Source organism: Carcharhinus amblyrhynchos, chromosome 4 (assembly GCF_965287045.1).
Source record: "Carcharhinus amblyrhynchos chromosome 4, sCarAmb.v2.hapA, whole genome shotgun sequence".
NCBI lineage: Eukaryota > Metazoa > Chordata > Chondrichthyes > Carcharhiniformes > Carcharhinidae > Carcharhinus > Carcharhinus amblyrhynchos.
In genome coordinates, this window is record NC_137327.1 from 22,612,239 (window position 1) to 22,635,205 (window position 22,967).

The 22,967-nt window shown below is 42.0% G+C and overlaps 1 protein-coding gene across 1 annotated transcript in view; it reads left to right on the plus strand.

Moving 5' to 3' along the window:
• Window positions 1–14,252: 14,252 nt before the first annotated feature.
• LOC145341830 (lysine--tRNA ligase-like) overlaps window positions 14,253–22,967 on the plus strand; it is a 32,046-nt gene continuing 23,331 nt past the window's right edge. The window contains exons 1-3 of the mRNA XM_080186806.1: window positions 14,253–14,416; window positions 15,551–15,695; window positions 17,405–17,570. Of these exons, the coding sequence (XP_080042932.1) occupies window positions 14,265–14,416; window positions 15,551–15,695; window positions 17,405–17,570 (463 nt within the window). The 5' untranslated portion in view covers window positions 14,253–14,264. The remainder of the gene's footprint in view (window positions 14,417–15,550; window positions 15,696–17,404; window positions 17,571–22,967) is intronic.

Here is a 22,967-nt window from a genome sequence, read left to right on the forward strand (position 1 = left end):
AGTGAAAACTATATTTTGTCTTTTTTGTTTGGCTGGGAAGTCTCATTGCAGACTTTTTCTTTTATAGATTCAACTTATAAAAACAGAAATTATCTGGACCTATTTGAGGAGTTTAAAGTTAGAACTGTTATAAACTTCTTGACGTGGTCGAGAAACAAATTATAACATTGGCTGTAGATGTGCAGAATTTTAAATAAACATTGGTAAATATTTGAAATGTACAAATTACCATACACAATTTATTACTCTTGGGTTCCTGCAGTTAGCACTGCTGCCTCACAGCGCCAGGGACCTGGGTTTGATTCCTGGCTTGCGGTCACTGTCTGTGGAGTCTACACGTTCTCCCCATGTCAGCGTAGGTTTCCTCCAGGTGCTTCTGTTTCCTTCCACAGTCCGAAAGACGTGCTGGTTAGATGTATTGGCCATGCTAATTCTCCCTCAGTGTACCCAAACAGGCAGCTGAGTATGGTGACTAGGGGATTTTCACAATAACTTCATTGCAGTGTTAATGTAAGCCTACTTGTGACACTAATAAATAAACTTGAACTTAAAGGTGGCAGCATCTGTGAAGAGAAATGTTAACGTTTTGCGTTGAATATCACTTCTTCAGAACTGGGATTGTTTGAAACTCTGACTTGTTAAGTCATATCTGTAAATCATTTATAACTAGGCAAGTTGTAAAGGTGAAATCATTTCTGAGTGTGCCATTTTTTGAAATGCTGGAATACGATACAAGTTGGGGTCAGGCTGTATTCTAAACATAGGTTATTAACTGCAAAATTTATTTACCTGTGATTAAAACCTCAAAGAAACAAATCCTTCCCAAAGTGAATAAAGTCCTTACAATCAAAATGTAATCTTTCGATATAATTTTCATCAATCCATGAAATACCAACAGACTTTGAATAACGATTGTTAACCATTTTGTCGCTCAGTTAATGTAAATTGTGAACATACAGATTGTTCAGGAAATAGATTAGTAGAATCCTGCTGAACTTTCCTTTGGAGCTAAAAGATTCACCCAAAAACTTTGCTTGAGAATGATGAATGATGTCAACGAGTTTAAGTAAACTCGTCCAAACATATAATAGCTCCAATCAAAGCACAGTATAGTATGAAAAATGCTGGACCACTTCAGTAACAGCTGTGAAGAAAGAAACGGTTAGTTTTGCAGGTAAATGATCTTTTGTCAAAACTCCATTTATTTTTTTTCAGATTTCAGATATCTGCAGTATTTTGCTTTACGCTAGTTAGTATATCAAACCAGTAACTAATCGGATAGTAACATTAGCTTTCAGTTACTGCCTCAGACAGGGATCCCAACAACCAAATAACCCAGACTTTGCCTGGTTGTATCACTGCTACAGGATATATTTACCAATTACACACAGTCATTGATTTCCAGCCTTGGTTTAATGAAAAGTATCCTGTGTCATTAATCAAAAAGTTTCAGTATACAGGAAGTCTATTTCTACACCTAACCAAAATCATAAAAACACATTATTGACTGAAATCTGCAATTAGTTTCAAATTGTATGATACTTGGTAAGTGTAAAGGGGAGCAATGATCTTTGAAAGGGACAATGAGATATCTGGACAGATGTGCATCATGCATTAGTGCTAGGAGTGGATCTGTTCAAAATGGCTTCAACAATGGAAGTGCGCACACAAAAAGCCCAAAATAAATTCCAGAAAATGCAGTCCTGCCAGGTTAGAAGTGCTTAGGTGAGATGTGCTTCAATCAGATGTTCCCTAGCATTGACACCATTCCTGATGAGACCTTTGAGTCCTGTGCTAGCCTTGGCCACCCCCCTGCACCTTTCTGTTTTTATCTTTCTCCTCCTTTTCCTCCATGAGTTGTGTTGTTCCAGCGTTTCGCCCTTTTCACTGTCCGCTCCCCTTTGGAGGGCCATGTTATGAAGAGAGAGGTTCACCACAACAATGTAGGTGAACTGGCTAAAAGCAGGCTAGGAATTTTGTGGCAAGTAACTCATTCCCTGATCCTGCAAAATCTCTCCTCCATCTACGAGGCACAAGTCAGGGTGTGATGGAATACTTTCCATTTGCCTCAAAGAGTTCCAAAAACACTCAAGATGCTCAATACCATCCAGAACAAAGCAGCCCACTTGAATGGTACCTCATCCACCATCTTAAGTGTTGATTTCTAACATCACCAGCACACAAAGTAGCCAATGTGCACCAACTAGAGTAAGTCCTTGCTTAAAACTAACTCTGTTAATGTCGTTTCACTATAAGGAGTATTAGTATATCCATTTAGTGTTTTGAGTTTGACTTTAAAGTCGTTTGCCACAGACTACTACTTCTGTAGCCTGTCTACTCACCAAAACCTTTCCTGCAGCACTTCTGCTCTCTCTCCCAATACTGCCCTTACCTCTCAGCATTTTTCCACCCTCTGAAGTTGCTCTCTAGCCTGCCACACCCCCCCCCCCGCCTCCCACCACAAGCCTCCCTCCCACGTTCACACCAAAGGTCTGTTTTTAGCTGTTTTCCTCCTGACTTTACTGCTGGTTCCAGTTCTGAACTGAAACTTCTGGGCTCCATCTAATGGCAGAGGTTAGTCAGTGCAGACAGTCCAAGGATTCCAGTAGTTTCCAACACCAACCAACTTCTACCAGGAGATGGAGTTTGGTCAATCTAAAATTATTGTACTGAAGTTAGTGTGATTTTTAAGAACATATAAATATTGTATTTCTTTTATATTTAATGATTTATTTCATTTTACAAGTTACTTCAGCTCTGTCTGCATAGTATTACATGCATAGGGTACAGTATTTTAGTGTATCGTGTTGGAATGAGGACACTGGTGATTACATGCATAGGGTACAGTATTTTAGTGTATTATGTTGAGGACACTGGTGATTGTTTATAACAGGTCTTGATAGATCTTACATGCCATGCCTGTAGCCATGTAGGAGGTACATCTGGTGCCCTCTCCCACATCATATCACTATGGTGCACAGGTCATTTGGTAATGTGTGAATGAATTTTACATCTCCCCATTTTTAGCTGGGCCATTTTTAACTGTATGCAAAAAAAAATCAAAATGGTCGTAAAAAAGAGTGAAGAATTTTGGTACACAGAACATGCACTCGAGTTAAAAGCTGGTGCAAAGCCCAAATATGTCGCTCCCTTCCTTTCCACTTTTCAGAAACAGAACATATATTCAAGTTGGTTCGTAGACCAAGGCAGCCGGGTTAATGTCCACATGGCTGATACCCACACCAGGCTCGCCTGGTGCTATGATGGCTGCAGGAACGGCCCCCAGATTTAGTTAGTGGAGCCCTGCGCTCATCTTTATTTCTGCCCCCGCCACCTACCCTCACCCCACAGAATGCAAAGGTGGAAGCCACAAAATAGGATGAACTGGCACTGTTCAAAACGCTTAAAATGGCAAGCTGTCTGTTTGCCTAGCATTGCCCACTTGCCTTGCCTTCAATTTTGTGTTTTTGACAGCCGGATTAATAGTGTCGCTTCATATTGCTAAAGAAACTGATCTTGACTGTAATGAATTTTCAGAAAGAGCAGGCTTCTGTACAGTCAATCCCATGTTAATTCAAGCTCTGTAAAAATTGGATTCAGCTTTTAATTGTAAAGCTATGTCTCTGGATTTCAAACAATATGCACTTTACTCTTCTCACACCCATTCCCCCCACATGAACTCAACAACTCTCCCACCCTCCAAAATGCAACCTGGCCCTCGAACACACTCCCTCCCTGCAAGACTGCATCCCTGGCTAAACCCCCTCACTTGCCCTCCTCCACTGGTTTCCTCCCCCCCCACACACACAATTTGCATCTGTGCAGTTAACCCCCACCCCTCAGTTTCCCATTGTCAAAATCTCACCGACTCTGCTCTCCTGGGTTTTCAAGGCAGCGTCCTGCCTCACTCGTCATCTCCTCATGCTGGTAAGGCACGATTCAGCGCTTCGCACCTTGCTGTTGTTGGGTGGTCTCCCCTCAGCCCTGGCTGGGTTGAGTCTTCCCTCAACCGCTCTCCTCGCTGTTTGACAGCCTCTGACTGGTTGGCTTACCTTGGCTCGTGGCTTTTGCCCTGTACCTCATGCCTCACTTCGTTGCTGCTGGCTGCCCTGCCCTCAGCCCTGAGTCCAGAAACCTGCTGGCTACACCTTTTTTGCAAATGTAAAACACAGAATCTTTTGCCTTTGCCTCTCTCCTTCCTTGCCTAGTTGCTTCTCATTTCTCACGCTTCAATGTTCGGACCAGTCTGTTTTTCCACTTTAAGGGGACTGGACCAAAGTCTGATGTTGCTGTACTTTGCATGCTTACCAGAAAATGCTGTATTGTTAGGCTCTGATTGCTGCACACCCCAACTGGCATGCCCCCTTCCCCCTCCCCGATTGGTCAAAGCCCTGTGCCAAGGCAGGGTGTGCTTCATTGTAAATCTGCCTCTGCCTGTCCCAGCCGGTGTAGGAGGCATTGGCTTCAAACTCGGTGTGGCAGCCTCTGTGGCACACTTAGCTGGATTGACTCAGGTATCTGAAACAGATGACGGTGGTTCCTGATATACATGGCGTCATCCGAGGTGACGAGTTGGAGCGGAGAGGAATGATCATTGTGAATATTTCACCCTTGGTGACAGTTCAACACTTCCACAGTAGAATGCATCCAGAGCTTCAAGGTTTTGATTCATCTCCAGTTCATTCACTTTGTTTCCATGCTGAGCTTTGGAGAGTTAGCTGGCTGCATTGTCTTGTGATAGTAGCTGGATAAAATGCTCTTTCAGAGAGTCGATGCAGTGTGTTTCTATGAAAGCAAGTGCTTTTTCTCTGTGGGTGCTGGCCACTGCAGCTTAAGCAGTGTGTTTTGTTTGGCAATAATTAGCATGTTGTTAAAAATATGCTTACACGTGAATGGAGACAACCCAACACTTTATCCAACATGCAAATACTTCATTTTGAGCCTTTCCTTGGTCTTGCCATTTCTTGGTTTGATACTGCTATTGCACAGCTTTTGATATAATATCTAATAATGAGTTCTGATGGCCTTACCACTTGATCAACTACAAAATCCAGGCCAATGTAGCATTGTTATTTGAAGTTCCCATCGAATGAGATGAGAATTTTTTTGCTCTGACGATAATTAGTTTGTAGAACTCTCTTCACCAGACAGGGTAATTGAATATTTTTAAGGCTGGGTTAGGTAGATTCTTGGTTGACAGAAGTCGTGGACATAGAAATTTGGGGGGTGAGTAGGCTACTTGGCTCTTCAAGCCTCCCCCTCCATTCATGGCTGATCCGATTGTTTAAAGTTTATTAGTTCACAAGTAAGCTTACATGAAGTTACTGTGAAAATCTCCTCAAAATTGTAACCTCATCGCCACATTCCCCTGACCTTTCACTCTCCCTCTTAATAATCAAGAATCTATCTACCTCTGCCTTAAATATATTGAAAAATTCTGCCTCCGCTGCCTTTTGAGGAAGAGCGATCCAAAGACTCACAACTCTCAGAACAATTAATCTTCACCTGTCTTAAATGGGCGACCCTCATTTTTAAACAATGACCCCTAATGAAACACCTCACTTTTATTGAAATTTATATGATTTTTAAAAGTTTAGTGTGCACATACAAGGATTTGGTAGTGAATTTTGCTTGATAAAGCAAGAGTGCAATAGTAGGATGTATCCCTGCCTTGTACTATTTTCCTCAAGCCAGTTTTGCATCGCCTTAAGCAATATCAAAAGGAACCTGGAATGTTCCAATCAGATTAACAAATGTTTCTAAATCAGTTTCCTTGTCCCCTATTGGTGCCTTGATTTTTAAATTTTTTTCCCTTAACTTCACCAATTTCCATTCCTTGATGCTTTTTCAGTTTCCTGGTAACGTGAATTTCCTCATCTACCGTGAAAATTGTAAAATGGACACCTTCACTTCTGAGGTCGAGTTGTACCTCTTGATTATAATGTTTTTGGTTATGAAAAAACATAAGGATTCCATTTACCCCTTGGAATCTTAAACTTTAATGAGGTTTGTCCTGAACATTCTCTTCCCCATGTTAAGATTATCAGTACCAGATTTGTGCTCCCTTCAAAGTTAATAGGTCACCGTATAATACATTGAAAACTGTACACTGTACTCTTTGAGAATCCAAACAAGTATCCTAAACAAGTGTCTTTGTTCTTTTAAACTATGTGCTTCAAAATCTTGTTTTCCTTTTAGTTTTATGAGTTCTCAAACCGCTGGTGTGAATGAGCCATTCGCTAGTAAGTCCAGACTTCCTTAACGTATCATCTTGGTCTCTTTAATTGACAATTCGCTAAGATGTACATAACGTTTTGGTATATAAGTAGATCTGTAAAGTGCAAGTCGAGGAAGTATTCCAGAAGCTGGAGAAGCCAGTTAGGAGAAAGGATGGGAAAGGTAGGATTAGGGAACTGTGGATTACTAGAGATATAGAATACCTGGTTAGGAAGAAATGAGAGGCGTATGTCAGGTCTAAGCAGCTGGGAACGGAGAGAGTGTTGGAGGAATACAGAGAGAGTAGGAGGGATCTCAAACGGGGAGTTAGGAGAGCAAAGAGGGGGTATGAGATGGCTTTGGCAGGTAGGGTTAAGGAGAATCCAAAGGCGTTTTACTCCTATCTTAAGGACAAAAGGGTGGCTAGGGGTAAAATCGGTCCTCTCGGGGACAAACGTGGGGAATTGTGCTTAGAGGCAGAGGGAATGGGGGAGATCCTGAATGAATACTTTGCGTCGGTATTCACGAAGGAGAGGGGCTTGATGTCTAGTACGGTCATTGAGGGAGCGGTAGACCGATTGAAAGATCTATTGATTACGAGGGAAGAAGTGTTAGGGCTCTTAGAGGGCATTAAAACAGATAAATCTCCGGGGCCTGATTGCATTTATCCTAGGCTGCTTAGTGAGGCAAGGGATGAGATTGCTGGGCCTCTGACGCAAATCTTTGTCTCTTCTTTGGACACAGGTGAGGTCCCAGAGGACTGGAGGATAGCGAACGTGATACCGTTGTTTAAAAAGGGTAGGAGGGATAGCCCGGGTAACTATAGGCCGGTGAGCTTAACATCAGTGGTAGGTAAGTTGATGGAGAGGATTCTTAGGGATAGGATGTATGCGCACTTGGAGCGTTGCGATCTGATTAAGGATATGCAGCATGGCTTTGTCAAGGGGAAGTCTTGCCTTACGAATCTGGTAGAATTCTTTGAGGAGGTGACAAAAACGGTTGACGAAGGACGAGCCGTTGATGTCGTCTATATGGATTTCAGTAAGGCGTTTGACAAAGTCCCTCATGGTAGGTTGGAACAGAAGATTAAAATTCATGGGATATGTGGTCAGGTATCTAGATGGGTAGAGAACTGGCTTGCAAAGAGGAGTCAGAGAGTAGTTGTGGAGGGGTCTTTTTCTAGCTGGAGGTCTGTCACTAGTGGTGTGGTTTCCTCCTGCACCCCAGGGATGTGCTGTTGGGCTGATTGGCAGGAATAAATTGTCCCTAAATCAGTTTCCCTCAATCTGGATGGCCATAAAACATTAGATAGGGGTCATGGGTAGAGAGGTGGACTGGTGGTGTTGAGATGGCGGCACGGGCTCGTTGGGCTGAAGGGCCTGTTTCCCGGGCTGATTTTGTTCTTTGTTCCACTTGTGTCCGGTTTGGTTCAATGCACTCAAAGACATGGATGTACCGGCAAGTGTTAACGAAAGGCAATGAAATTCAAATTAAGCTTTAAATTAACGAGTTGTAAACTAGGAAACTTCATCTGTCTCATTGGAAGAAAACAATTCAAATGAGAATTGGGACTAAAGAGTTTGAAATCATAAAGTGAATTGAAGTGGTAGAACATAAGAACCTGAAGCAGAGTAGGCCATCTGGCCCCTCCAGCCTGCTCCACCATTCAATACGATCATGGCTGATCCTTTTGTAGACTCAGCTCCATTTACCCACCTGCTCCCCATAACTTCTAATTCCTTTACTGTTCAAAAATGTATCTATGCTTGCCTTAAAAACATTCAATGAGGCAGCCTCAACTGTTTCGCTGGGCAGGAAATTCCTCACATTCACAAGCCTTTGGGTGAAGAAGTCCTTCCTCAACTCAGTCCTAAATCTGCTTCCCCTTATTTTGAGGCTATGCCCCCTAGTTCTAGCTTCACCTGCCTGTGGAAACAACTTCCCTGCTTCTATCTTATCTATTCCCTTTGTAATCTTATATGCTTCTATAAGATCTCCCCTCATTCTTCTGAATTCCAATCAGTATAGCCCCAGTCTACTCAGTCTCTCCTCATAAGTCAATCCTCTCAACTGAAGAATCAACCTAGTGAATCTCCTCTGCACCCCCTCCAGTGCCAGTATATCCTTTAAGTAAAGAGACCAAAACTGTACAAAGTATTCCATGTGTGGCCTTACCAGCACCTTACAGAGCTGCAACATAACCTCCCTGTTTTTAAACTCCATTCCTTCCCCAATGAAGGACAAAATTCCATTTGCCTTCTTAATTACCTGCTGCACCATAAAACCAGCCTTTTGTGATGCATGCCCAAGAACATCCAGGTCCCTCTGCACAGCAGCATGCTGCAATTTTTAAGCTTTTTTGTTGGACAGGAACTTGATTATAAACAAATGTATCAGTGAGCTACATGTAATTTAAGGAACTACTAATTTGCTTTTAAATAATGAAATAGCTATCACAAATCACAATGAATATAGATCAAAGAGAACCATTCAAAAAGCAGATAGATTCCTTTAATAGGGAGCAAATAGGTTTACTTTACTATGAAAGACAGGAGAGAAAGCATAATTTCTGGTTGTATCACAGCTTGGTATGGCTCCTGCTCTGCCCAAGACTGCAAGGAACTACGAAAGGCAGTGAATGTACCCCAATTCATCATGCAAATCAGCCTCCCATGCATTTACTCTTCCCGCTGCCTCAGCAAAACAGCCAGTATAATTAAGGACCCCACGCACCCCAGACATTCTCTCCTCCACCTCTTCTGTCGGAAAAAGATACAAAAGTCTGAGGTCATGTACCAACTGACCTGAGAACAAGTTCTTCCCTGTTGCTGTCAGACTTTTGGACTTACCTTGCATTAAGTTGATCTTTCCCTACACCTTAGCTAGGGACGTGATACTACATTCTGCACTCTCTGTCGTTTCCTTCTCCACGAACGGTACGTTTTGTCTGTATACAGTGCCAGAAACAATACTTCTCACTTTGTTAATACGTGAGACAATAAATTAAATCAAAGAAATAAGTCCAAAAATGGGATGACAGGCTGAACAAAACTTAGTGAAGAACTCGTATAAGACATCAGAGCAGAAGTAGGCCATTTGGCCCATCAAGTATGTTCCACCTTTCAATGAGATTGTAACTGGTCTGATAACCCTGAACTCCACTTTACCTGTCTTATCCCTATAACTGTTGTTTTGCTTATTGATAGAAAAAAAATCAGTCTATCTCAACGTGAAGATTGATGCAACGTATTTATTTAACTCCTCTGCCATTTCCTGGTTCCCTATTATTTCCCCTGTCTCATTTGCTAAGGAGGTCAATGTTCACTTTGGCCTCTTGCTATGATCCCAGTTGTGCTATAATTGTACAGAAAAAAAATCAACCAGAACTGAGCTCTGGTTCAAAACACCAAAACGTTTAGTACTTTTTATAAAATGTATGGAACAGAGTGGCAGGACCACTAATTAGTCTTAGCAACAAGAAAACAAAAATTATTAAACATGAAAAATTGGATCATGATGTAATGGTCAGGGGACACCAGCAGGGAGCCTTTAGTGAGGTTCATGACTGGCATTATGCTGCTGGCTTCTCAGGTGGGAATAAGTCCCACCCTCTACTTACCAGAAGTAATCATGCTGAGGCACTCTGCATTGCTTAGAGTGTTGGAGATTCATTCTGGTAAGTATGCCCAAAGAAACAGGCAGGAAATACTCTCGTTTTCCCCCCCATTGGGCACTTAATTTTTTTTCCCTGAGAATCCTAGCCAATAATCCTTTACTCTCCCCTTAGTTTAACAAATACTGATTTTGAGATTAGCACAAATTACATTTTAGGCTACACAAAGTATCTTTAAGCACACAGATTGGCTGTGTCAAATACACACTCCATTCTGAATCTAAGTTAGTGTCCGTATTTATTTCTCTTCAGAATTCACCCAAAGTGTTCAAAAAAGATTGTGAAGGGAAAAGAAAAGAAGCTGGGATGATGGTATTGATTAGGAGGGGACAAGGTCAGAATATACTTAGTTTTGTTTTGAGTTGAGAAGCAACAATTATACTAGTGAATTCCAATGCCCTCTGAATATGGGACAAAATTGAGAAAATCTGCAGGAAATTTGCAGAGATTTGAAATAGTGGTGGTAATGGAAATAATCAATGATTTCAAAAGAGAAGTGGTTTATACGTGCTCTAGTTGTGAACCCAACTCTCCACTCACCTGATGAAGGAGCAGCGCTCCAAAAGCTCATGATACCAAATAAACCTGTTGGACTTTAACCTGCTGTTGTGAGACTTCTTACTGTGCCCAACCCGGTCCAATGCTGGCATCTCCACATCAAAAGTGGATAGATACTTAGGGGAGATAACTAAGGGCTACAGGATAGGGTAGGGGAATGGGACTGCAAGGCTGACATGATGGGTCAAATGGCTTCCCTCTGATTACACTTGGTGAAAGCTGTGTTGTGCAGTTACCGCTTTATATACACCACTTCCCAATGATTTGATTTAATTTATTTCATTTATTGTCACATCTATCAGGATACAGTGAAAAGTTTGTTTCTTGTATGCTGTACAGACAAAACGTATTGTTCAGGATGTTCATCATAAAGCACAAATTATAGTTTTTTATGTTTCAGGAGAATGTTTTAAAGTTCATCTTTTTTCTGCAGGTGGTTGGTAAGTCTGGAAGTCAACTGATAAAAAAGGTTGAAATGAGTAATTGTCTTTTAGAGCAAACCAAATAAACCAACTCAAATAAACTCAAGGACAAAGTAAAAGAGGCAGCTCCCCAAAAGGAGGGAGAACAGCCTGAACAGAAATAAAGTACAAAGGAAACTTAAAACATCATATCAAAATGTGATTATCGGGATCTATAATGCACCTCAGCCCCTGCGGTGCTCAACGGGCACAGAAGGTGACTCATTTCAACCTTGCAAGTGGTTAAATAGAGTTAATGGACTTTTGTTTACTTAAATTCCCAAGAGATTTTAGATTAAAATGATTGACAGAGTTATGTGATATTGTGGTTTGCATCCAGTCCTTGATCCGTGGGAGAGAAAAACAGGCTTTTACAGAAAGGAGTTGGACATCTCTGGTCGAATGAGAGAATTTAACAGGCATCTAAATCGCTCTGAAAACTATTAAGGTTATCTACATTCATATCAAGCACATTTACGATTGCTAACTATATTTAAAGTGGGTTTTAAGTCTGTATGAAGATTGTTGCTTGTTTGGAACTGTAACAATGATATATATTAGAAAATAGAGTTTTTCATGTTTAAAGATTGTTCAACTGTTAAATTGCTTCATTTTGTTGGAGTTGTAGTTAATCTTTTGTTTTGCTTTTAAAAAGTCCCAAACTTGGTAGTGGAATTACTCCTGGAATGAAGAGGCCGCCTCAAGATAAGGGCGGGGGGGGGTGCAGTTTAGAACAGAGTTGAGGAGGAACTTCTTCACTCAAAGGGTGGTGAATCTCTGCAATTCTCTGCCCGTTGAAGTGGTTGAGGCTTCATCGCTAAATATATTTAAGACGTGGGTAGATAGGTTTTTGATAAGAGAGGGGATTAAGGGTTTTGGGGAGAAGGCAGGAAAGTGGAACTGAGCCACTTCAGATCAGCCATGATCTTATTGAACGGCGGGGCAGGCTCGAAGGACTAGATGGCCTACTCCTGCTCCTATTTCTTATGTTCTTAAGCATCATTTCCTCACATTTATTCCAAAATAGAATAATTGCTGTGGTACAGTCTGGCTTCATAATATACCTTGGGCTTCTAGTCCAGGACCCTAATACCAGGCAGTTTTTCATAACTTTTCTAGTCAACACACTTATGAGTATTGTAAACATATAAGTGGGTGGGAAGCTCATTATTATTAAAGAGAAATTGAAGAGGTGAAAATTACTTTAATTGGAGTTTGTAACATTCTTAAACCCAAATGAGTTTCATCGTTAATACTGAACTGCGAGAATATTTCATTTCTTCACGTCCACAGATCCGAGTATTTAAATAACCGGAGGCTAGTCGGCGCCGCGGAAGGAATTAAAGCGAACCTGAAACGCTCCTTTCAGTTTCTATTGAAACATGGCGGACAACGAGGCAGCAGCGAGCGGTGAAGACAGCAAACTGAGCAAAAAGTAGGTAACCCCGCTTCTGAGCGCCCTTTTCGCCTTCCAGGTAACGGCAGCGGATTCCCGATTCCAGTCAGATTCACCCCGGGACTGTCCCAACGATTAACAGTCCTTTCGCGCGTCCCTTTCTCTGCTCGTGCATTGCGTCAGTTTCGCGCGGTGCATGCTGGACTCTGTAGTTCTTTGCGGCAGCTGTGAAGGGGGAGTGATGCCCTGATGAACTACATGTCCCATGGCGCTCTGCGGATAGCGCTGTCTCTCGGTATCGATCACCCCCGCGAGTGCTTTCGCTTCTCTGGATGCGGCGGTGGTCCGTTATTGGGGTGCACGGGGGACACCAGGAAATGTCTCAGCATCTCAGTCTGGTCATTGTATAATCGGTTCTTCCGCTGAAACTGGGTCAAAAATCCCCTCGCTTATAGCAATAACTTCACATGATTTAGGGAGGCACCTCCCAAAGGCATTTTCGAGAGTGCGGCACTTTCAAAAAGCATATCATTTTCAAGTAAAACATTAAACCGGGATGTAGTTTGTATGAAATGATTGGCTTCGTCAAGATTCCCAGAAGTATCAGTTTTGACACCAAGTGGGACAGTGAATCACGACTTTACATCGGGTTGAACTTGCGGTTTAACAGCTTCAGAGTTTTCTTTGCCCTACATAAAGAAGAATCAGACTTTAGTGGGAAGAGTCAAAAAAATCTGAATTCAGTTGCGAGTTAAATTTATGTGCCCAATTAGTAGTAAATATATTGACCTAAATAAGCTGGACTTACAAAGAAAGATTAGCATTCTGATCGTATTTGTTCTGGTACTTTTACTAAAGTTTTTTTTAAGTTTATTAGTGTCACAATTAGGCTTACATTAACACTACAATGAAATTGCTTTGAAAATCCCCTAGTCGCTACACTCTGGCGCCTGTCCCTGTATACTGAAGGAGAGTTTAGTATAGCCAATGCATTGAACCAGCAGGTCTTTTGGACTGTGGAAGGAAACCAGGGCATCTGGAAGAAACCCATTCTGTAAATCTGTAAACTGTCCCAAATTATTGGCAAAATGCCTTTTTAGTTCTTACAGTCTTCTTCCTGTTTATGACCTTTGTACAAAGGACCGGATTTTGCTGTCAGCATGAGAATAAATAGCACAAGCCGTTAATTACTTTCACTTTTGCCCAGAGTCTTGGTGGAGATTTGAACGTTAACCTGCTGTGGTTTGAGAGCCGTTTCACCCAGACCTGGGCAAAAAGGGCAAACAACTATGTGCCTCCTTAACCAATCAGCTTGAAGAGTTATAAATGGGTAGTGCAGCATTTGCCAGGATGTGTGAGTTAAGAATATCAGAAAACAAAGAGCAGGAGATAGATTGGGCACAGAAAAATTGGACAAAATAAGTAATTCAAACCTGAAGAAATGACGATCCACACCTGTTAAAATTATCGCTCAGTTAGAGTGATGGTTCGGCAATAATACAGAATAAGCATGCCATTAAAAGGAGACTAACACTCATGGAAAAGCCCCAAATCTTTCTGACAAGTTTGATCCCTATCTAAGTGGTAAATATAGCACATTTGACTGCTTGTGGGCCTGCTGAAATCCTCTGTCAGGTTTACACTTTAATAATGGTGAGCATTGTTAACCCTTCCACTATTTCTACAGAAAAATCTGGCCTGTTCTTTAACCTGACAATTAGTGAAGATGCACATGCTTAAACCTTTATCCTAAATTTTACAGTAAAGTCTGTTTTACTGAAGTTCTATCTTGTATCTTTCTTTCCTTTGACCTACAATATTGTAACAACGGCTGAAAAGAATGATTTGAATCAGTTTAGAGGGTTACTTTACTGTAATTGGAATGAGCAAAGTAACCATGCTGATTGAATAGTCTGATTCTATCTATTTTGTCTTTCACTAGGTATTAAATGCTATGTAAATGGGACAACCCATTATGACAGTTCATTATGATGACCAACTGTCTCCGCAGGCTTCTTGGCCTGCAGGTCAGGGGTCACTGGGGAAAGGTGCTAATACAGAGCCTTGCTTCCTTTACTCTCTTCTCCAGAAGAGATTGCATAATGAAAAAAGGTTGGTGGTGCTTTGTTTCATGTTTAGACATTCTAAATTTGTTCAAATACCCAACCTTTTTTCATGCTAAACGAGCATTTGAATTGACCCAAACAAGAATTGGGAACTCACTGGCATGCTGAAGTAGAATAAAACTGATGATTTTTAATATAGTGGAACTTCTGCTGATTTTCAGAGCAGCGGGATAGCACTTCCTTACTGTGTACAGTCAGATGCCACTTTGAAGAAGGCCAAGTGTGCACTGACAGGCTTACTATCATAGAGACCCCACAGCTAATCTGGAGGGAAGTGGGATTTGTTGGGTTATGAGGAACTGGAGCAACAAGGATACAGCTTATAAATGGCTACTTAAAATGTGGCTCATTGAGTTTTCACTATTAAATTATCTCTATGTATCTGAGCATATGATTGGTTACAATACTATTATGTTTTGTTTTCACCTCAGCATACATATTCAGAATTGCATTTATTGACACTTCAATAGCGTACCAATTATTAGACTGAGGCAGATTTATCTCTGTGGTACTGGATGTAAAGCTTCACCTGGCTGGAGTACGTTCGGGAAAATTGAGCGGGTAGGAGGACTACATTCCTGAGGCACAGCCCACTTAAACTTCCCTCCCTAAAGAAGGCAGGCTGCTTTTCAGCTATGATCCTCTGCAATTTGCATTCCTTAGAGCTAAACGCAAATTTCTACAAACTCTTGTTTCACTTTCGTTTCTTATTCATGTCATTTGCTTTCTTTAATCCCTTTTGATGCTCACTTCCATTTAAAGGTTGCCCTTATTAAAACATATATTTGTTTGTAGATGTTCAGTATTAAAGTTTTTTGATTTGGATAATTTGTAGGTTTGCATTTTGTTTCTGAAAGTACTTTTGAATTTAAATTAATAGCAAATCTTAAAAAAAGATTGCTTTTGTTTTGCATCTCTGTGAAGCAAATGAATAATTACTGTGGAAAATCGACATGTTCTTTTCCTTTGTCTCCCACTCTTAATATGATGGTACCTTTCTTGCCCCTAGTTTCAAAGTATTTTAATGCTGTTTAAGAACAATAATTCCTTTTTAACTAAATCTGTCTAGCTGTCGTACTTGTAGAATTAATTTTATATTTCCATGTTCTAATTTTTGTAGCGAGCTGAAGAGGCGTATGAAAGCAGAGAAGAAAGCTGCCGAGAAGGAAATTAAAGCAAAAGAATTAGCTGAAAAGCAAGTGCTCGAAACCAAGAAAGTTGATGGAATTGACATAAGTGGAGATGAAGAAACCCTTGATCCTAATGTGAGTGCAAGGACTTTTGTAATGCAAATATCTGAGTATTGTGGTTCTAAGAATTTTGTGATTTTGGAAAGAACCAGGATGGGATGTGACTGTAGTATGAAAGACAATTTATTGCACTAAACAATTTGGTTAATGGTAATTGAAATGGTTGATTCATTTTCTTTTCGATTTCGACTGCCAGAGTATCCATTCATATCGCTCTACTTGCCTTCAATCCACCAACATGTCCATCCCCAAATCTGAATTCCTGCATCTTTACCCATTGGGCATCTTTCTTCTCCTTTTGGAGCACCATGGTACCTCTGCCTTCAGCCATCTGCTCTGAAAATCCCTTGCTAAATCTCTCTGGCTTCTCCTCTGTAAGATCATCCATAAAATCTGTTTCTTTGGCCGAACTTTTGATCATCACTGCTAATATTTGTTTCTTTGCTCTGAGTCCACTTTCATCTGGTTAAGAACATAAGAACATAAGAAATAGGAGCAGGAGTAGGCCATCTAGCCCTTCGAGCCTGCCCCGCCATTCAATAAGATCATGGCTGATCTGAAGTGGATCAGTTCCACTTTCCTGCTTTCTCCCCATAACCCTTAATTCCCGTGTCTATCAAAAACCTATCTACCCGTGACTTAAATATATTTAGCGAGGTAGCCTCCACCACTTCAACGGGCAGAGAATTCCAGAGATTCACCACCCTTTGAGTGAAGAAGTTTCTCCCCAACTCTGATCTAAACTGCCTCCCCCCCTTATCTTGAGGCTGTGCCCTCTAGTCCTGCTATCCTTTCTAAGCGGGAAGAATCTCTCCACCTCTACCCTATCCATCCCCTTCATTATCTTATACGTCTCTATAAGATCCCCCCTCATCCTTCTAAACTCCAACGAGTACAGACCCAGTCTATTTAGTCTCTCTTCACAGTCCAACCCCCTCATCTCCGGATCAGCCTAGTGAACCTCCTCTGCACTCCCTCCAAGGCCAATATATCCTTCCGCAAGTGCGGCGACCAAAACTGCGCACAGTACTCCAGCTGCGGCCTCACCAGTACCCTGTACAGTTGCAGCAAGACCTCCCTGCTTTTATATTCTATCCCCTTCGCTATAAAGGCCAACATTCCATTCGCCTTCTTGATCACCTGCTGCACCTGCAGACTGGGTTTTTGTGACCCGTGCACAAGGACCCCCAGGTCCCTCTGCACCGTAGCATGCCTCAGCTTTTCGCCTTTCAAATAATAATCTCTCCAACTATTATTTCTGCCAAAGTGGATAACCTCACACTTGCTAACATTATACTCCATCTGCCAGGTCCTCGCCCACTCGCTTAGCCTATCCAGATCCCTCTGTAGACTTTCCACACCCTCCACGCAATTTGCTTTTCCACTCATCTTCGTATCATCAGCAAATTTCGTCACCCTACACTCAGCCCCCTCCTCCAGATCATGTATATAAATGGTACACAGTTGAGGCCCTAGCACCGATCCCTGCGGCACTCCACTAGTCACCAACCACCAACCAGAATAGCACCCATTGATACCAACTCTCTGCTTCATATTAGACAGCCAATCCTCTATCCACGCTAACACCTTACCCCCAACTCCATGCACCCTAACCTTTTGTAGCAACCTTTTATGTTAATAAGGAAAGCCTTGTGGCATTTTTCCACATTAGAGTATATTTTATTTAAAATATGTTGACCATGTTTAATACTCTTCCTTTTCAGCAATACTACAGAATTCGGACACAGGCCATCCAACATCTGAAGGAGACTAATGAGAATCCATATCCTCATAAATTCCATGTCGATATATCCTTAACAGAGTTCATTGAAAAGTATAGCAATCTGCAGCCTGGTGACCATCTCTGTGATATTATCTTGTCTGTAGCAGGTAAGATCTTTTCAAATCTACACCTTTTGCATTTATATTTTACTTTTCTTCAAATAAACTTTTGTCAAAATTGAAGTGGAATATGATTTGAGACAGTCACACACTAAAGTATACCTAACCGTAATCACCAGCCTAATTTTAATGAGACGATTTCAACATTAAAAATGAAAAGAACAAGGAGGAGTGTGAATATAATCTAAATTATGTACTTTGAAAGTGGATGCAGGAATAAAAACCTTGTGGGGGGATGACAGTGGAAATGATCTAGGTACACAATGATTTACATACACGAGTCTTGCAGGACAAATTGACTTTTGGATATATTATAGAATCGCTGCAGTGCCGAAGGAGGCGATTTGGCCTATTGAGTCTGCACCAACTCTCTGAAAGAGTATCTGACCCAGGCCTTATCCATGTAACCCCATTAATCCCCCCAAGACTAGGGGGGAAATTTAGCATGGCCAATCCACCTAACCTGCACATTTTTGGACTGTGGGTAGAAATTCATGCAGAAACTAGGAGAATGTGCAAACCCGACACACAGTCACCCTAGGCTGGAGTTGAACTGTGGCACTGCGTTAAGTGTACGGGTATCCTTGGCTTTATGAATAAAGGCAAAAGAACATAAGAAATAGGAGCAGGAGTAGGCCATCTGGCCCTTCGAGCCTGCCCCGCCATTCAATAAGATCATGGCTGATCTGTCGTGGCTCAGTTCCACATTCCCGCCCTCTCCCCATAACCCTTAATCCCCTCTCTTATCAAAAACCCATCAACCCGCGTCTTAAAAATATTTAGCGAGGCAGCCTCCACCACCTCAACGGGCAGAGAATTCCAGAGATTCACCACCCTTTGAGTGAAGAAGTTCCTCCTCAACTCCATTCTAAACCGCCCCCCCCCCCCCTTTATCTTGAAGCTGTGCCCTAGTCCTACTGTCCTTTCTGAGCGGGAAGAGCCTCTCCACCTCTATCCTATCCATCCCATTCACCATCTTATACGTCTCAATGAGATCTCCCCTCATTCTTCTAAACTCCAACGAGTACAAGCCTAGTTTATTCAGCCTCTCCTCATAGCTCAACCCCCTCAACTCCGGCATCAGCCTAGTAAACCTCCTCTGCACTCCCTCCAAGGCCAAAATATCCTTGCGTAAGTACGGCGCCCAAAACTGCACACAGTACTCCAGCTGCGGTCTCACCAATGCCCTATACAGCCGCAGCAAGACCTCCCTACTTTTATATTCAATCCCCCTCGCTATGAAGGCCAGCATCCCATTAGCCTTCCTGACCACCTGCTGTACCTGCAAGCTGGGTTTTTGCGACTCATGCACAAGGACCCCGAGGTCCCTCTGCACTGTCGCCTGCTGCAGTTTTTCTCCACGTAAGTAATAATCCTTCCTACCATTATTCCTACCAAAGTGGACCACCTCGCACTTGCCAACATTAAATTCCATTTGCCAGTTCCTGGCCCATTCGCCCAGCCTATCTAGCTCCTTCTGTAGACTCTCCACACCCTCCGCGCAATTTGCCGTTCCACCAATCTTGGTGTCATCAGCAAATTTCGACACCATACACTCGGTTCCCTCCTCCAGATCATCTATATAAATGGTAAATAGCTGAGGCCCCAGCACCGACCCCTGGGGCACTCCACTTGTCACCAACCGCCAATCCGAATAGCACCCATTGACCCCCACTCTCTGCCTCCTATTTGACAACCAGTCCTCTATCCACGCTAACACCCTACCCCCAACTCCATGTCCCCTGACCTTCTGCAATAACCTCTTGTGAGGTACCTTGTCAAACGCCTTCTGAAAATCAAGAAAGACCACATCCACCGGCTCTCCTCTATCCACCGCCCTAGACACATCCTCATAGAACTCCAGTAAATTTGTCAGACACGACTTCCCCTTAACGAAACCGTGCTGTGTTTGCTCTATCAAGCAATTCCCCTCAAGATGCCTCGCTATTTCCTCCTTGATGACGGATTCTAACATTTTACCTACAACAGACGTTAAACTAACCGGCCTATAATTCCCCGCCTTTTGCCTGGCACCCTTCTTAAACAACGGCGTAACATTAGCCGTTTTCCAATCTTCCGGCACTTCCCCGGAATCCAGCGACGTCTGGAAAATAACCACCAAGGCATCCGCTATCACCTCCGCCATTTCTTTCAGAACCCTCGGATGCATTCCATCCGGTCCTGGGGACTTGTCCACAATCAGCCCCTCCAGTCTGTCGAGCTTGTCAGTCTGTCCAGTCTGTCGGCATAAAGTATAAAAGCAGGCAAATTCTGATAAACATTTGCGAAATACTGGTTAAACCTCTGCTATTGTGCCTATTTGCTTTGATTTTATTATTGTCACATGTATTGGTATACAGTGAAAAAATTGTTTCTTGTGCACTATACAAAGCATACTGTACATAGGGAAGGAAAGGAGACAATGCAGAATGTAGTGTTACGGTCGTAGCTAGGGTGTACAGAAAGATCAACTTAATGCAAGGTAGGTCCATTCAAAAGTCTGATGGCAGAAGGGAAGGAGCTGTTCTATTTCTGGGGCCCCCAAGTTTGAGAAAGTGTGTCAAGTTTTTGGGGAGATTTTTTATAACGGTATTAGCTATGCAGAGTTTGGGAAAGCTGAGATTGGTCTCCTTGGAGCAAAGAAGGTTGAGGAGATTTAGTAGAAAAGCTTAAAATTGATTACTTCTGATGGAGCAAATAGGGAAAACCTGTTTCATTAGCTGGAGGGTCAGTAACCAGAGGACACATAATAAGTAGCAAAAAGCCAGATATGAATTGTTATGATCTGGGATGCATTGCCTGAAAGGGTAGTAGAAAGATTCAATGGTAACTTACAAAGAAGAAGTGAATATGTTCATAAAAGGAACATCTATGGGGTTATGGGGAAAGAACAAAGGAATGGAACGGATTGGATAAATTGGCATGGCTAATGCTTGACCAAGATTGGGAGCTAAACATTCCTAGCCACAGGATCTTTAGAAATTATAGGGAAATTGCAAAAGAGAGGGAATATATTTATTGATAAGAGACACAGTTAACATAAAACAAATAATTTACAGGAAGGGTCTTTGGACTGTTGAAGCAACAAAGTAATTTGATTATTGGTAACAGGGTTTACCTGTCAGATGGAGAATTCAGGACCCTGGCATTGCCTCCATTGGGTGAGGACCATCCAAATTAAATGCTTATTAACTGGCCAGTGGCAGGCCTTCCACAAGATTTGGTAATCTGAATGCTACCAACCAGAGGTTGGCAGCCCTCTATTGCCTGGCTGCATCACCAGAAAGAGTGATAGCTGCCAGTAATGTAACATCCAAAGTCCCAGGACTGCTGAGGGATGCATACCACAGATGATTGAGGGCAGGGAAAGATTGGTGGCTATGCTAACTAGGGGGTTCTGAAGAAAGGCCAGAGCATGGCTCTCTGTTAGACTGCTTTTCCAACGCTGGGTCCCTCGATCAGGTGGTTTTCCTGGCACTACCGGCTGATCACCAGCAGTGGTAAGATGAGGGAATTAATTGCATGCATGTATATGCGCGTGCTTGTATAGACACGTGCTTGCATGTCAGTTTTACACACATAGTAATGATTCGCTTCACGATGGTTAAAAAAAATTAAGAATTACTATTAGTTTAAATTCAAACGTACTTTCAGGAATGAAATGCAAACCTACAACATGTCCAAATCAAAAATACTTTTAAGATTGAACACCTACGTACAATAAGTTTAAAAATTGGTAACTTTTAATTGGATGTACACCGTGAATATCAAAAGGGATTAAAGAAAGCAAATGACACGATGAAGAAGAAATGAAAGTGAAACAAGAGTTTGTAGAAATTTGAGATTAGCTCCAAGGAATACAAATTGCAGAGGATCAATGAAAAGCAGCCTGCCTACTTTAGGGAGAGAAATTTAAGCGGGCTGTGCCACAGAAATGTAGTCCTCCTACCCACTCAATTTTCCCGAATGCGCTGCAGCCAGGTGAAGATTTATATCCATGCACTGCAGAGATAAATCTGCCTCTGTCTAGTTGGTACGCTATTGATGCGTCAATAAATGCAATTCTGCATTGAATGTGACAATAAGTTTGCTGAGGTGAAATCAAAATACAACAGTATTACAATGAATCACATATTCAGATATAGAGCTAATTTAATAGTGAAAACACGATGAGCCACAGTTTAAGTAGCCATTTATAAACTGTCTCTTTGTTTCTCCAGTTCCTCACAACTCAACAAATCTCACTCCCTCCAGGTTAGCTGTGGGGTGCGGGAAAGTGGAACTGAGCCACGACAGATCAGCCATGATCTTATTGAATGGCGGGGCAGGCTCGAAGGGCTAGATGGCCTACTCCTGCTCCTATTTCTTATGTTCTTATGTTCTTATCAATGCACAGTTCGCCACCTTCAAAATGGCATCAGGCTGTACAGAGGAAACTAGATGCCACTGTAGTCCAGCTGCTCTGAAAATCAGCAACAGTTCCACTATATTAAAAATCAACAGTTTTATTCTACTTCAGCATGCCAATAAGGTCCCAGTTCTTGTTTGGATCAATTCAAATTGTTGCTTGTTTAGCATGAAAAAAGGTTGGGTATTTGAACAAGTTTAGAATGTCTAAACATAAAACAAAGCACCACCAACCTATTTTTATTATCCAATCTCTTCTGGAGAAGAGGAGTAAAAGGTGCAAGGCTCTGTATTGGTACCTTTCCCCAGTAACCCCTGATCTGCAGGCCAAGAAGCCTGTGGAGACAGTTGGTCATCATAATGAGCTGTCATTGTGGGTTGTCCCATTTACATAGCATTTAACACTGAGTGAAAGACAAAATTGCAGTGAAGTGAGCCTCTAAACTCTGATTCAAAGCATTATTTTCAGCTTCGTTACAATAGGCTCTAGGTGAGAGGGGCAAGGTATAACTCAGATATCAGAGGGACGTTTTTTACACAGAGGGTGGTGGGGGCGTGGAATGCACTGCCAAGTAGGGTGGTGGAGGTGGACACGCTGGGATCGTTTAAGACTTACCTGGATAGTCACATGAGCAGACTGGGAATGGAGGAATACAAGCGAATTGTCTCGTTGGACCAATGAGCGGCACAGGCTTGGAGGGCCGAAGGGCCTGTTTCCGGTGCTGTACTGTTCTCTGGTCTTTGCTCATGAATCAGTTTGATTGTCATTGACTGCTAATTGAAACTCACTAACTCAACCACAAAATTCATCTCTCCAACTTTGCACACTTTGTTACTTTATGATGATTATCCAGTATTGCTTCTCCAATTTTAAATGTAAACAGAATTGACTTCCGTTTCACTTTCTCTACACAGTAAGTTCTGTTGCAAAAAAAATCTTCATTTAACACGGCACCCGTTTCTACAGATTTAAATTTA